At 39.1% G+C, this 15,935-nt stretch overlaps 2 protein-coding genes across 2 annotated transcripts; both read left to right on the forward strand.

The window, feature by feature from the left end:
- Window positions 1–4,848: 4,848 nt before the first annotated feature.
- LOC119909775 (platelet-activating factor receptor-like) lies at window positions 4,849–7,966 on the forward strand. The gene is made up of 3 exons (XM_038727996.1): window positions 4,849–5,256; window positions 6,025–7,107; window positions 7,176–7,966. The coding sequence occupies exons 2-3, from the start codon at window positions 6,031–6,033 to the stop codon at window positions 7,260–7,262; spliced, it is 1,164 nt and encodes a 387-aa protein (XP_038583924.1). The 5' UTR covers window positions 4,849–5,256; window positions 6,025–6,030; the 3' UTR covers window positions 7,263–7,966.
- A 2,596-nt stretch (window positions 7,967–10,562) lies between these two features.
- On the forward strand, window positions 10,563–13,908 carry LOC119910545 (platelet-activating factor receptor-like). The gene is made up of 3 exons (XM_038729204.1): window positions 10,563–10,700; window positions 11,967–13,049; window positions 13,118–13,908. Exons 2-3 carry the CDS (start codon window positions 11,973–11,975, stop codon window positions 13,202–13,204), a joined length of 1,164 nt encoding a protein of 387 aa, XP_038585132.1. The 5' UTR covers window positions 10,563–10,700; window positions 11,967–11,972; the 3' UTR covers window positions 13,205–13,908.
- Window positions 13,909–15,935: the final 2,027 nt, after the last annotated feature.

The raw sequence follows: 15,935 nt of genomic DNA on the forward strand, positions 1-15,935 counted from the left end.
GCAATGCACACTCTAATGCATAAGGACGCTGTTGCAGGGAATGTAATCACCTACAGCACATACTGTAGCACACCCAGGCAAGCTGATGCAGGAAGAGCAGTGTTTAAGCCAACATCCTTCCTAATCACAAACATCCTTCATCACCCAGCAACATTAACTAACTTGTTTTTTTCCCAATAAGAATTTGTGGATGAACAGCACAAATTATAATCAAATTATCTCACTGATTGTGTTTCAAAATAAAGCCCCCTGTGATTTTGCTGTCTGTGGTTCACATTGTAGGTATTTTATCTTATCCAGAGCGACTTGCGGTGGCTGCAACTGCAGACTAATCTATAGTAATCCTGTGTTGATCAACCAAAAATGCAAGCAGCCAACAGTACAGAGTGCAAGGGTCAGGTCAATTGTCACCTGACAATATTCGTTTGACTACAAAATGAGCATGTAAAAAATAAAATTAGACCGCAGTAGGAGGATTTAATGCCACAATGTGACTTATACTTTGTGTATTTTTTTCCCCAGCACGGATAAGGATTAATGTGCTTAATTTGCTGTCCTCTTAGAGTGGGTTATGGCCAGTGTTCAAACAGATGTAACCCTGATGGATCAAAATGTGGGGCAGCTTGTCATGGAGGGAAACATGCACTTATCCGATGCCATAAAGCACTGACAACATTGTGCAACAATGTGTAAACTAACATCAGTGTAGCGTGGCGTGCAGGTTTGAAGGGGCCCCTTTTAAAGAAAGCCTCTCTTCTGCAAGGCTGTCATGTGAATCTAAATCGTTTAAAATCACGACAGTCTCACTCATGGGTGACTTCCAACAGCTTTTACTGAGTTTTGATATGTGAGGTTTTATGTCTTAACTTGGCAATACACAGAATTTCCCAGGAGAGAGAGAGATGGAGCTCCAAATCCTTTGATAGGAATAAAAAACTCTTGTCTTACTGTCAAATCCTATATTATCTCGAAGTACAGATGCCTCAGCCTGTCTAGCTCACCCTCCCATGGCCCTCTATTTCTCACTGTAGGGGGACATTCCTCAGACCTCAGCCTCTGGCATGCAGTAAATCTGCCTGAGAGAGACCTACACTCTCTGGTCTGCCAAGAACCCTCTGCCAGGCAAGACGTACAGCTAAACACTACCTATTTATCAGTTCTCAGCCTCATACTTTCTCTCTGTTCTTCATAAGTGGACTGAGCATACTGCCACGGCCTACCTGTCTGTATGATATCCTACTGGGGTGTTTAATGTCTGCCAGAGGAAAAATGCCATGGATCAAGGTGAGGTGAAGGAACAACTGTGAAAAGGTGTTAATGGGACAAGAAGAGCTCTACACAGGTAGCGCCCTCCCTTCCTGAGGAATGCATGACTCTGACTTCTGACTATATAGCTTATCCATTAAAAAAAAAGCTATTGAGGTCCTGGCAGCAGTCCTTCTCTGTGTCTCTGCACACCTGGACTGAAAGTACAACCACTCCTTGGAAAGAAGGATTCCTTGGACTGACCTGTGCAGCAACGCACAACATTCACCTGCATGAATCTGTATCTGATTATCTTCCATTTTTCCCCTGGGCCGTTTAGAGGCCATATAGAAAGGCATATTTGAGTAAAAGCATCAAGTGGCATGCAGGCAGGAGCCAGAGGCAGGTGCGCAGCCTATGGAAGAATTTGTGAAGCGTTTCTGTACTGCCAGTGCAACATGGAATGGTATATTTGAATCCAAAAGTTACTTAACATTACGCCATAAAACATTACAAGCTGGTTCAACTTAAAAATGTAGGAATATGTGAGTTAACTGAACTAGTAAATCGTCTCATGAGTTGTGAAAATGTAATTTGAGCTGCATTAAGTTCAAAAATAAATAAATAGTTTTCTGCTTGCGACTTCATTGTTTTGCTTCACTCTCATCGCTTTCAGGAGCATAGTTCTGGACTGCACACGGCTACTCCAGGCAACTGTAATTATAAAAGAGTAGTGGGTTAGAGACTGAAGTAGATACTAATCTACATCATGGTTCACATTGTTTTCATTGCTATCAGAGGAAACAGCTTGATACCGTATCTGTATGCAAATATGAAGTTACTGTCAGGAGCCTATTAGCTTAGCTTAGCAAGACTGAAAACTGGTGGCCAGTCACCCTCGCTGATTTTGTTACCTTTCAACATTGCCCGACTAGCGGTTTCTCTTTTGTAATTGTACAGATCCACAAGAAAGAAATTTAACCATATATACTGAAACGTCAAACTATTCCTTTAATATGTGTTAAAACAGAGATGTATTAGAACTACATATATTTCAAGTACTTTCAAGTATTTTGTAATTGGTATTTGACAGGGCTGATTCTAATGTAATTTGTAACAAGATACTTTAGATTGGAGAAATTTTGTATTTTACTTTCTCTATGATTCATAAAACATAAAAAAACAAGACCAGTTCTAAACATAGTAATATATGGCTGGACCGCGTAACCTTTGAAGTTACAAACTGATCAAGTCTTTTTGCTCGATGCAACACAACCCTCCCTTTGAGAGACTTCTCATCTGCAGGAAAAATGTTTCATCCGGACAGGAGGTGGTTAACGCCAGAAATATTTGAAAAATTTGTTGTTCTTAAAGGCAACTAAACATGCTACTAATTGTAGTGGATGGGTCTCAACAGCCATGTCTTTGAATTGGACAGAAAGTTTCTACCTAGGCCTACTGTACAAGACTGGCTTCAGTCTTTTTGTTGTTGTTGTTGTTTTTACAGTTTTGCTTAGATACAGTAGCATTCTACTTTGTGCTCTTCCTTCCAGTATGGTTCAAACTCTCATCAGCCTTGCACATTAGCAAAATCTGAATGTTTTGCCATTTTGTAAAAATTCAGATTGTCCACAAATGTGTTTTCCTGTATTTTACTAAATCCAAAATACACGTTTTTAATCTTGATACAACTTCTGGCACCAGCATTTTATATTTTATTTTGACACATTGATTTGAGGGATATTTTGTAGTTTGTAACAAAGATCTTTGTCCATCCCTGTATTAAAAGACACAGCAAGTTTCCATCATGTATGTTTTTTTAACCACAACAAAGAATGATCTCTGGAGAGTTCTAACCCTCAGACAAAGCATGCTTGGAAGTATGCTAATACACTACTCATTTTTTCGAACATACACAAAGTCACATGACTTCAATAAGAATAACTAATTTCTCACATAAGCTGCTCTCCGTTTCATGACCAAGACAAATCTCACTCGCCAACTGTGGGATATCTTGAATCCACACCCAAACCACGATCAACAAGAATTTTTTTGTATACCCAGCAATGGCACAGCAAGTCTGGCAGTCATGCAGGGCACAACCACCAGAAATCTCTGCTCTCTTGTTCCACCGCCAAGCCATAATAACAGCAATAAGGTTGGGAAGACTCGTTAACCTTAATCTAGGAATTACACTGTGGCACCAGGGAGGGGAGGATGTGTTGTGTGCTTGTACACTAGTGATGCTGCTTTGAACTACACAGAGAGTTAAGAGTGGTGGTTCATGCAGTTCACACAATGCTATACCTTGAGCCTCACCTAGGCCCAAAATCACTAACACTGTTAACAGATTGAAGCAAGAGATTTACTTTGCCCTTTTTATTAGCCTCTTCCTCCCCCGTGTGGTCAAAACGCATTACTGCACACTTGCCTCAGCTGCTCATGAGCCAGAATAAAGAACCAGTTCAATCTGTTTTGAGACTTTTCCTCACTGTACAGCGCACACCTCGAGGAAAATCATGAAAGTATTTTATCCTTTTATTGTCTGATTTGTGGTCTTGTGGCATCATCATCATATAATTAATAATAAAGACACCCGTGTTAATAAATTGCATTAAAATCATTCAATCATTTTGCATGTAGTCAGGGATGGGCAGTATTTATGATAGGCTACATGGATTGAAAATACAAAATAGGATATTTTGCACTGGGGCTTGATTAGGTGAGGACATCATAAAAACGCTGCCTCTGTGTTTACTCAGTACTTTGCCCAGACTTGTTGAGATCAGAACAGGAAAACTGATCCAGAGCTGAAGAAATAAGGTGAGAAACAGTCTTAACAGTTCCTGTTGAGTTCAGGGATTCGTTTTTAGTAGCCTAGACTAAATTACGAATTTATGTTCTAGCCATTATCGTAGCCAGTATTGCGGCCACTGAGGCCCGGGCCTCCGTAACTGTATAGCGTATCAATAAAAATTATTTCTAATAGAAACCATTCATAAGACGATCAACTTTCAGAAGGCTTTAGGACCATGCAGACGCAGCTGATTACACCGCCGGAACCCCATTTCAACTCAGTGTCCAGACTTCAGGATAGAAGCTCTTGTAAGGAAAGAAAGCTTTGCTCTCAGGAACTGAAAGCAAAGCTGTTATTTGGAGTTATCTGCCTTATTTGGAGACTTTGTTCGCTTGCTCTCCAGTCGGGACAAAACTACCTCGAGGAAAATCATGAAAGTATTTTATCCTTTTATTGTCTGATTTGTGGTCTTGTGGCATCATCATCATATAATTAATAATAAAGACACCCGTGTTAATAAATTGCATAAAAATCATTCAATCATTTTGCATGTAGTCAGGGATGGGCAGTATTTATGATAGGCTACATGGATTGAAAATACAAAACAGGATATTTTGCACTGGGGCTTGATGAAATTAGCTTCATATTTTGTATCAAAATACTTATGCGTTTTGAAGTTTAAAAATACTGTAAAATACTGAGAAGTTTAGGTGAGGACATCATAAAAACGCTGCCTCTGTGTTTACTCAGTACTTTTCCCAGACTTGTTGAGATCAGAACAGGAAAACTGATCCAGAGCTGAAGAAATAAGGTGAGAAACAGTCTTAACAGTTCCTGTTGAGTTCAGGGATTCGTTTTTAGTAGCCTAGACTAAATTACGAATTTATGTTCTAGCCATTATCGTAGCCAGTATTGCGGCCACTGAGGCCCGGGCCTCCGTAACTGTATAGCGTATCAATAAAAATTATTTCTAATAGAAACCATTCATAAGACGATCAACTTTCAGAAGGCTTTAGGACCATGCAGACGCAGCTGATTACACCGCCGGAACCCCATTTCAACTCAGTGTCCAGACTTCAGGATAGAAGCTCTTGTAAGGAAAGAAAGCTTTGCTCTCAGGAACTGAAAGCAAAGCTGTTATTTGGAGTTATCTGCCTTATTTGGAGACTTTGTTCGCTTGCTCTCCAGTCGGGACAAAACTACGCTGAGAGAAGGTATTAGTCTAACTTGCTTATTTACAAAATTATATAAGTTAACACAATGTAAATTAAGTCATTAGAGAACTTTTTCTCAAATATGCTGGCACTTAAGCAATGAGCAAGCAAGCTGTGCTACCAGTCTTCTTAGATAATTTAAGAACAATACAGAATGGTTATAATAAGGAGCGGTATAAATCCGAAGCAAAATTCTATTGAATCTCAAAACGTGACATCCAAATTTTGGGCACAGGATCAAATAGTTTCTGCTCTGACATTTTGGCATTTAGCCTTTTTCTAAAAGAAATATGTTGGCTTATGATGATAAGTTTGGAATGACAAGAAGTAGGCCTAATTGTCAATTCCTAATTCCTCTTGCTCTAATACTGTGCCTTCCTTTATCAGAATATATGCTTGTGCCGATGTCATGTCTCCACACTCCACAACAATTAAAATATAGGCTATTGCTATAAACAAGGAAATAAAATCACAGCTTTCATTTAAGGACAGGAACAAACATGTGAAGATACAGAAATAAATATCCAAAGAGGGTTAACCGTATGACTGAGAACTTTCACGCAAAGAAGTAGATATGCGTCATGCACCAGATGGATTTTTCCAAAGTTCACACCTCCTTGTTCTTGACCTTTTGGAGATCTACCACTGGATAGCTTTATGGGGCAGACAGGAGCCTTGTATTGTTCTACTTCTTTTGACTGAAAAAAGCACCAGAATGCTTTATGCTGGGGACATTACACTGATGTTGATATGTTTTGTCTCCAACAGGCAGAAATGCTGACCTCAACTTCAGAACAAGTTACTGTAACATCTGGTCTGGGTTCTGAAGCCCATAACGACTCAACCTTCCTGGACTCTGAGTTTCGTTATGTCCTCTTCCCAGTTGTCTATGGCATCATCTTCATCCTGGGCCTCTTCGCCAACCTTTATGTGCTGTTTGTCCTGCGCTGCCTCCGTGAGGCTAGGGCCATGGGCGAAATCCGCATCTATATGACTAACTTGACCATCGCTGATCTCCTTTTTGTGTGTGCCCTTCCCTTCTGGATTGGCTATTATAGTCGCCACGGCAACTGGGTCTACTCAGATTTTATGTGTTGGCTGACTGGCTCATTCTTCTTCATCAACACCTATTGCTCCATCCTCTTCCTCGGAGCCATCAGCGTCAACCGATACTGGGCAGTCACCCGGCCTCTGGATGCGGCCTCTTCAGACCACAGGCGTCGTGGGATCATCGTGTGCGTTGTCATCTGGGTGTTGACCATGTCGATGGCTATTCCATTTCTGACTCTCGGATCTCCAGGGACCAAAAAGAACAACGTCACTCGCTGTTTTGAGGGGTACCAAAATGAAACTTCCCAGAAGATATTATTGGCCGGTACTCATTTTGCAATAATTGGAATGTTTTTTCTTGTCTTTTTTCTTGTCGTGGTGTGTAACTTCCTTATTGTTCGAGCGTTACTTTCTCAAAGTCCTGCTCAGTCAGAAATCAGCATGTCTGCAACACTTAATTCTATGAAGTCCACCAGGACCATGTCCTCCTCAACTAAAAGGCCCAGGGGGGTGAAACGGAGGGCTGTGCAGATGTTGTTGGCAGTGGTGGGAGTGTTTGTTCTGTGTTTCCTTCCCCACCATATAATACAAGGCCCATGGACACTGGCTGTGTTGCAGATCAAAGAGGGCTGGGGCCATGTAAAGTGGGACCAGAAGACACATCAGATGCTCAACGACGCACATCAGATCACCTTGGTTCTTATGGGCCTCAACTGTATTTTGGATCCTGTTGTTTATTTTTTTGCCACAAGGAAGTTTAGAAGGTTCATCATGGCCCACATTAAAAAGTTAGGAAAGAAAGTTAGGAATACTTATTAATAAATTACATTAAAATAACATTCATAGAAACTTGTTTAATCAGATGTTAGAGAGAGACAGGAGGCTCACAGCTCTCCATGGACAGCAGGAATCCGAGGCAGAGACTCCAGAGTGAGCAACAGCCTGAAATGGACTGATTTAAACATGTGTAATATTTGTAAATAAAAATGTAGATATCTGTTGCATCTCTCATATTGCCACTGATACAAATTACATAACATACAATATTTTGTCTATGTAATTTAATGTTGGTGGTACCAATCCCTCAGAATGTCTTTTAAGAAACTTTAATGTCGTCTTGCACACATTATCTTGACATTTGATCTTTGTATCCTGTAGGTGCTGTGGACTGAATTGCGTCAGTCCTTTTTCTCTTCCAGTGTGAACTTCAAACTGAAAATCAAATCTTTTGTGTTGCCATCTGTTCTTTGGTGTGACAACAGTGGAGCTTCTCGCTAGATTGCACTCACACACTCAACACACACATTAGTAGGTATACTTGCTGTGCCTGACATTATATCAGTAAGATATATGCTAATGAGATTGTTGTCTCCCATTATATACGTTACAGATTTTTTGTATTTTTGCCTGAACAACTTATAGATGGCATTGTGAAAACAGGGAACAGAAGTAATAATGCTTGAGGTCTTTTCCCCTCTGGCATGTGACATATCTCTCATCATAGAAAATTCCATGATTCACTGTGACAAAGAAACCCAAAGCTTATTATTATTTAGTGTGAAAGACTTGTCTTATATTTTCATTGAACTCAAGATTACATAATATACAATATTTTGTGTATTTTCATCATGAAAATCAATTAAAGGAAAATTTCATGTAATTTAATGGCTCCAAACCCTCTGTTCTCTTTTAAGAAAATGTAATGTTTAGACATAGCAATAGACATTGTACAGCTGCTGTTTTTATGTAGGTTTTAAATGTGCATTTTAAGTGTGTGTTTTTAATGAACCTTGTCGAAGGAGAATTTCTGTCACTGCTTTGGGACAGACAAGAAAGTTATCAAAAAAAAGTGCTTTAATTTTTTCTTCTGAACTGAAGATACATATTTTTAAAATAAAGACACATTATTTAAATCTTTCCACAGGTGGTGTTCTGCCTAAAGCAGGGCATTAAAAACAGTAGGCTAGAGAAGTCAAGGATAATACACATATGTACAGAGCCTAGCCATGTGTTTTTGGGTATTTAGCTTCTCCCCAGATTACACACACAGAAAAATATGTGATAATGAGATTGTTGTCTCCCATCAGCTAAATGATGCTCAGTGTCACTTTCTGACAGGAAGACTATCTCTATGCTTCATGCTTCTCTTCCTGCCTTTCAATCAGCTGATCAGGGATGTTCAGTCTTTGGCAAACCAATGATTCTTGCCACAATCTCCATCTGCTAATCATGCAGTCACAGTCAAAATTTTAATCTGTTCTCCTTTCTGCTGCTTCTAGCTGTCTTTCAGTACAATACAAATAACAATAAATTATTATTGGTCACGCAAAAAGAGTCTCTGTTGATTGACATTATAGGTACAAGGTACATACCCATGCTGTCTGATCAGCATCTTGATATGACAAACCTGTGAGGTGGATGGATTATCTCGGCAAAGGAGAAGTGCTCATTAACACAGATTTTGACAGATTTGTGAACAATATTTGAGAGAAATAGGCATTTTGTGTACATAGAGAAAATATTAGATCTTTGAGTTCAGCTCACAATGAATGGGGGCAAAATCAAAAGTGCTGCATTTGTAATTTTGTTCAGTGTATGTACAAGGCTGTATTTTTGTATTTACAGTGAGCTTACCTGCTGTTGCAAAACAGATTTATGATGCATTTTTGATTCAGTGGTACAGCTTTTGGTACCATGTATTGTACTCGAAATGTGTCCAGTGTGGCTGCATCGTGATGCTTAAAGTAAATAAAAAAGTTATGTAAAGACATATAAAAAAGCATGGAGACATCAGTACATGCCATTTGAAACATAGAAAACTATAGCAAATTACACATTTTATTAACATGATAATAACAACGAGAAAGATTGGTCTCTCCTGTTTGGTAGGAACATTTTCACCAAGCTAGAACTACAGATCTGTGTGCTTTACTATGTTCAGATTATGTTAAATAGCGTGTTCAAAATTAGATTAAATCAAACAGAGAACATAATTCAGAATCAGAATCTGGTTTATTTGTAGATAACAATAAACACAGTAAGTAGAAAATATAAAGAATAATAAACAAGAAGTACAAATGGGCTCTTTCTGAAATCCACAGAGCGTCAAGCCACAAACTTCAGGAGCCTAACGGACTGATGGATGGATGTGCAGCTGCAGTTTTTAGTGGCTGCACAATACATGCAGGGCACAACCACCAGAAATCTCTGCTCTCTTGTTCCACCGCCAAGCCATAATAACAGCAATAAGGTTGGGAAGACTCGTTAACCTTAATCTAGGAATTACACTGTGGCACCAGGGAGGGGAGGATGTGTTGTGTGCTTGTACACTAGTGATGCTGCTTTGAACTACACAGAGAGTTAAGAGTGGTGGTTCATGCAGTTCACACAATGCTATACCTTGAGCCTCACCTAGGCCCAAAATCACTAACACTGTTAACAGATTGAAGCAAGAGATTTACTTTGCCCTTTTTATTAGCCTCTTCCTCCCCCGTGTGGTCAAAACGCATTACTGCACACTTGCCTCAGCTGCTCATGAGCCAGAATAAAGAACCAGTTCAATCTGTTTTGAGACTTTTCCTCACTGTACAGCGCACACCTCGAGGAAAATCATGAAAGTATTTTATCCTTTTATTGTCTGATTTGTGGTCTTGTGGCATCATCATCATATAATTAATAATAAAGACACCCGTGTTAATAAATTGCATTAAAATCATTCAATCATTTTGCATGTAGTCAGGGATGGGCAGTATTTATGATAGGCTACATGGATTGAAAATACAAAATAGGATATTTTGCACTGGGGCTTGATGAAATTAGCTTCATATTTTGTATCAAAATACTTATGCGTTTTGAAGTTTAAAAATACTGTAAAATACTGAGAAGTTTAGGTGAGGACATCATAAAAACGCTGCCTCTGTGTTTACTCAGTACTTTGCCCAGACTTGTTGAGATCAGAACAGGAAAACTGATCCAGAGCTGAAGAAATAAGGTGAGAAACAGTCTTAACAGTTCCTGTTGAGTTCAGGGATTCGTTTTTAGTAGCCTAGACTAAATTACGAATTTATGTTCTAGCCATTATCGTAGCCAGTATTGCGGCCACTGAGGCCCGGGCCTCCGTAACTGTATAGCGTATCAATAAAAATTATTTCTAATAGAAACCATTCATAAGACGATCAACTTTCAGAAGGCTTTAGGACCATGCAGACGCAGCTGATTACACCGCCGGAACCCCATTTCAACTCAGTGTCCAGACTTCAGGATAGAAGCTCTTGTAAGGAAAGAAAGCTTTGCTCTCAGGAACTGAAAGCAAAGCTGTTATTTGGAGTTATCTGCCTTATTTGGAGACTTTGTTCGCTTGCTCTCCAGTCGGGACAAAACTACGCTGAGAGAAGGTATTAGTCTAACTTGCTTATTTACAAAATTATATAAGTTAACACAATGTAAATTAAGTCATTAGAGAACTTTTTCTCAAATATGCTGGCACTTAAGCAATGAGCAAGCAAGCTGTGCTACCAGTCTTCTTAGATAATTTAAGAACAATACAGAATGGTTATAATAAGGAGTGGTATAAATCCGAAGCAAAATTCTATTGAATCTCAAAACGTGACATATCCAAATTTTGGGCACAGGATCAAATAGTTTCTGCTCTGACATTTTCAGATGCAAAAATATTCACAGTGGGAAACGGGGCAATACATTATAATAAATAACACTGCAGGACAGCAGCATTGAGTAACATACAGGTCAATCACGCTCCTATACCTGCTGGTGTAGCTAATAAACTGCTCTCACATGCACAGATCTCTGTTTACTGATATCTGTGGTACAGAATGGACAAAATTCTAATGTAACGTGACCTGTAAATTGACAGGAAATGATCCGCAAATGTGCAAAAACTGTTTTGTGTGTAGAAGTCACTTTTTGTAGATAGAATTTTACACATCACAAATGTAAAAATACATATACATATACAATATTACATATTGTAGATAGTGAAATATTTGCGCATCATAGTACATGTTTGTGGATTGTTTTCTGTGGGTTACAGATATTAAAGTCCAATAAAATCTTCCATACCCTCTCCCCCAAGTTATTGCACAAGGTGCATGAGGTATTATATAAGGGCATTTAGCCTTTTTCTAAAAGAAATATGTTGGCTTATGATGAAAAGTTTGGAATGACAAGAAGTAGGCCTAATTGTCAATTCCTAATTCCTCTTGCTCTAATACTGTGCCTTCCTTTATCAGAATATATGCTTGTGTTGTTAATAAAGGCGTTGTCTGTTGCTAATGCGCCGATGTCATGTCTCCACTTGAACAATTAAAATATAGGCTATTGCTATAAACAAGGAAATAAAATCACAACTTTCATTTAAGGACAGGAACAAACATGTGAAGATACAGAAATAAATATCCAAAGAGGGTTAACCGTATGACTGAGAACTTTCACGCAAAGAAGTAGATATGCGTCATGCACCAGATGGATTTTTCCAAAGTTCACACCTCCTTGTTCTTGACCTTTTGGAGATCTACCACTGGATAGCTTTATGGGGGCAGACAGGAGCCTTGTATTGTTCTACTTCTTTTGACTGAACAAAGCACCAGAATGCTTTATGCTGGGGACATTACACTGATGTTGATATGTTTTGTCTCCAACAGGCAGAAATGCTGACCTCAACTTCAGAACGAGTTACTGTAACATCTGGTCTGGGTTTCGAAGCCCATAATGACTCAACCTTCCTGGACTCTGAGTTTCGTTATGTCCTCTTCCCAGTTGTCTATGGCATCATCTTCATCCTGGGCCTCTTCGCCAACCTTTATGTGCTGTATGTCCTGCGCTGCCTCCGTGAGGCTAGGGCCATGGGCGAAATCCGCATCTATATGACTAACTTGACCATCGCTGATCTCCTTTTTGTGTGTGCCCTTCCCTTCTGGATTGGCTATTATAGTCACCACGGCAACTGGGTCTACTCAGATTTTATGTGTCGGCTGACTGGCTCATTCTTCTTCATCAACACCTATTGCTCCATCCTCTTCCTCGGAGCCATCAGCGTCAACCGATACTGGGCAGTCATCCGGCCTCTGGATGCGGCCTCTTCAGACCACAGGCGTCGTGGGATCGTCGTGTGCGTTGTCATCTGGGTGTTGGCCATGTCGATGGCTATTCCATTTCTGACTCTCGGATCTCCAGGGACCGACAAGAACAACGTCACTCGCTGTTTTGAGGGGTACCAAAATGAAACTGATTCCCAGAATAAAATATTGGCTACTCATTTTGCAATAATTGGAATGTTTTTTCTTGTCTTTTTTCTTGTCTTGGTGTGTAACTTCCTTATTGTTCGAGCGTTACTTTCTCAAAGTCCTGCTCAGTCAGAAGTCAGCAGGTCTGCAACACTTAATTCTGTTCAGTCCACCAGGACCATGTCCTCCTCAACTAAAAGGCCCAGGGGGGTGAAACGGAGGGCTGTGCAGATGTTGTTGGCAGTGGTGGGAGTGTTTGTTCTGTGTTTCCTTCCCCACCATATAATACAAGGCCCATGGACACTGGCGGCGTTGCAGATCAAAGAGGGCTGGGGCCATGTAAAGTGGGACCAGAAGACACATCAGATGCTCAACGACGCACATCAGATCACCTTGGTTCTTATGGGCCTCAACTGCATTTTGGATCCTGTTGTTTATTTTTTTGCCACAAGGAAGTTTAGAAGGTTCATCATGGCCCACATTAAAAAGTTAGGAAAGAAAGTTAGGAATACTTATTAATAAATTACATTAAAATAACATTCATAGAAACTTGTTTAATCAGATGTCAGAGAGAGACAGGAGGCTCACAGCTCTCCATGGACAGCAGGAATCCGAGGCAGAGACTCCAGAGTGAGCAACAGCCTGAAATGGACTGATTTAAACATGTGTAATATTTGTAAATAAAAATGTAGATATCTGTTGCATCTCTCATATTGCCACTGATACAAATTACATAACATACAATATTTTGTCTATGTAATTTAATGTTGGTGGTACCAATCCCTCAGAATGTCTTTTAAGAAACTTTAATGTCGTCTTGCACACATTATCTTGACATTTGATCTTTGTATCCTGTAGGTGCTGTGGACTGAATTGCGTCAGTCCTTTTTCTCTTCCAGTGTGAACTTCAAACTGAAAATCAAATCTTTTGTGTTGCCATCTGTTCTTTGGTGTGACAACAGTGGAGCTTCTCGCTAGATTGCACTCACACACTCAACACACACATTAGTAGGTATACTTGCTGTGCCTGACATTATATCAGTAAGATATATGCTAATGAGATTGTTGTCTCCCATTATATACGTTACAGATTTTTTGTATTTTTGCCTGAACAACTTATAGATGGCATTGTGAAAACAGGGAACAGAAGTAATAATGCTTGAGGTCTTTTCCCCTCTGGCATGTGACATATCTCTCATCATAGAAAATTCCATGATTCACTGTGACAAAGAAACCCAAAGCTTATTATTATTTAGTGTGAAAGACTTGTCTTATATTTTCATTGAACTCAAGATTACATAATATACAATATTTTGTGTATTTTCATCATGAAAATCAATTAAAGGAAAATTTCATGTAATTTAATGGCTCCAAACCCTCTGTTCTCTTTTAAGAAAATGTAATGTTTAGACATAGCAATAGACATTGTACAGCTGCTGTTTTTATGTAGGTTTTAAATGTGCATTTTAATTTAATTGTGTTTTTAATGAACCTTGTCGAAGGAGAATTTCTGTCACTGCTTTGGGACAGACAAGAAAGTTATCAAAAAAAGTGCTTTAATTTTTTCTTCTGAACTGAAGATACATATTTTTAAAATAAAGACACATTATTTAAATCTTTCCACAGGTGGTGTTCTGCCTAAAGCAGGGCATTAAAAACAGTAGGCTAGAGAAGTCAAGGATAATACACATATGTACAGAGCCTAGCCATGTGTTTTTGGGTATTTAGCTTCTCCCCAGATTACACACACAGAAAAATATGTGATAATGAGATTGTTGTCTCCCATCAGCTAAATGATGCTCAGCGTCACTTTCTGCCAGGAAGACTATCTCTATGCTTCATGCTTCTCTTCCTGCCTTTCAATCAGCTGATCAGGGATGTTCAGTCTTTGGCAAACCAATGATTCTTGCCACAATCTCCATCTGCTAATCATGCAGTCACAGTCAAAATTTTAATCTGTTCTCCTTTCTGCTGCTTCTAGCTGTCTTTCAGTACAATACAAATAACAATAAATTATTATTGGTCACGCAAAAAGAGTCTCTGTTGATTGACATTATAGGTACAAGGTACATACCCATGCTGTCTGATCAGCATCTTGATATACCAACCTGTGAGGTGGATGGATTATCTCGGCAAAGGAGAAGTGCTCATTAACACAGATTTTGACAGATTTGTGAACAATATTTGAGAGAAATAGGCATTTTGTGTACATAGAGAAAATATTAGATCTTTGAGTTCAGCTCACAATGAATGGGGGCAAAATCAAAAGTGCTGCATTTGTAATTTTGTTCAGTGTATGTACAAGGCTGTATTTTTGTATTTACAGTGAGCTTACCTGCTGTTGCAAAACAGATTTATGATGCATTTTTGATTCAGTGGTACAGCTTTTGGTACCATGTATTGTACTCGAAATGTGTCCAGTGTGGCTGCATCGTGATGCTTAAAGTAAATAAAAAAGTTATGTAAAGACATATAAAAAAGCATGGAGACATCAGTACATGCCATTTGAAACATAGAAAACTATAGCAAATTACACATTTTATTAACATGATAATAACAACGAGAAAGATTGGTCTCTTATGTTTGGTAGGAACATTTTCACCAAGCTAGAACTACAGATCTGTGTGCTTTACTATGTTCAGATTATGTTAAATAGCGTGTTCAAAATTAGATTAAATCAAACAGAGAACATAATTCAGAATCAGAATCTGGTTTATTTGTAGATAACAATAAACACAGTAAGTAGAAAATATAAAGAATAATAAACAAGAAGTACAAATGGGCTCTTTCTGAAATCCACAGAGCGTCAAGCCACAAACTTCAGGAGCCTAACGGACTGATGGATGGATGTGCAGCTGCAGTTTTTAGTGGCTGCACAATACATGCATAAATAAATAGTTCTCATAATTCTCGCCTTTGATGTATGTTGCTTAGCAACCGTCATAGCCCACCGGCAGCCTGGTGGAACTACTTTTTGTATTCATAAAGAAATGTCTGTTGATGAAATAAAACAAAGTCAAATTGTAGTGCGTCTGTTAGCCTACTTACTTTTTGCCACACTTGGTAACCATTTTATAAAACAACGCCCCTTAACTGTGATATAATAAGTGTATACCACGGCCTGTCGTGAGCTATTGCTTAAATAACACTGCTGGGTAGCAGCACTGACTAAACCCCCTCCCCCCCACAGTCACGCTGTCAGTTATTGTGCAAGGTGCCTGATGATTAAGGATCATATCAGGGCATATAGACTTTTTCTAAAAGAAATCATTTTGCTTAGGTGAAAGAGAAATCAGTCTTCTCTGGGTCTTTTTACTGCTGAAAAGTTTGGAATGACAAGAAGTAGGTCTAATTGTCAATTCCTAATTCCTCTAGCTCTAATACTGT

This window comes from Micropterus salmoides, unplaced genomic scaffold, assembly GCF_014851395.1.
Source record: "Micropterus salmoides isolate LMB-PRFRI ecotype aquatic unplaced genomic scaffold, ASM1485139v1 Ms_hic_scaffold_19, whole genome shotgun sequence".
In the NCBI taxonomy this organism is placed as follows: Eukaryota; Metazoa; Chordata; class Actinopteri; order Centrarchiformes; family Centrarchidae; genus Micropterus; species Micropterus salmoides.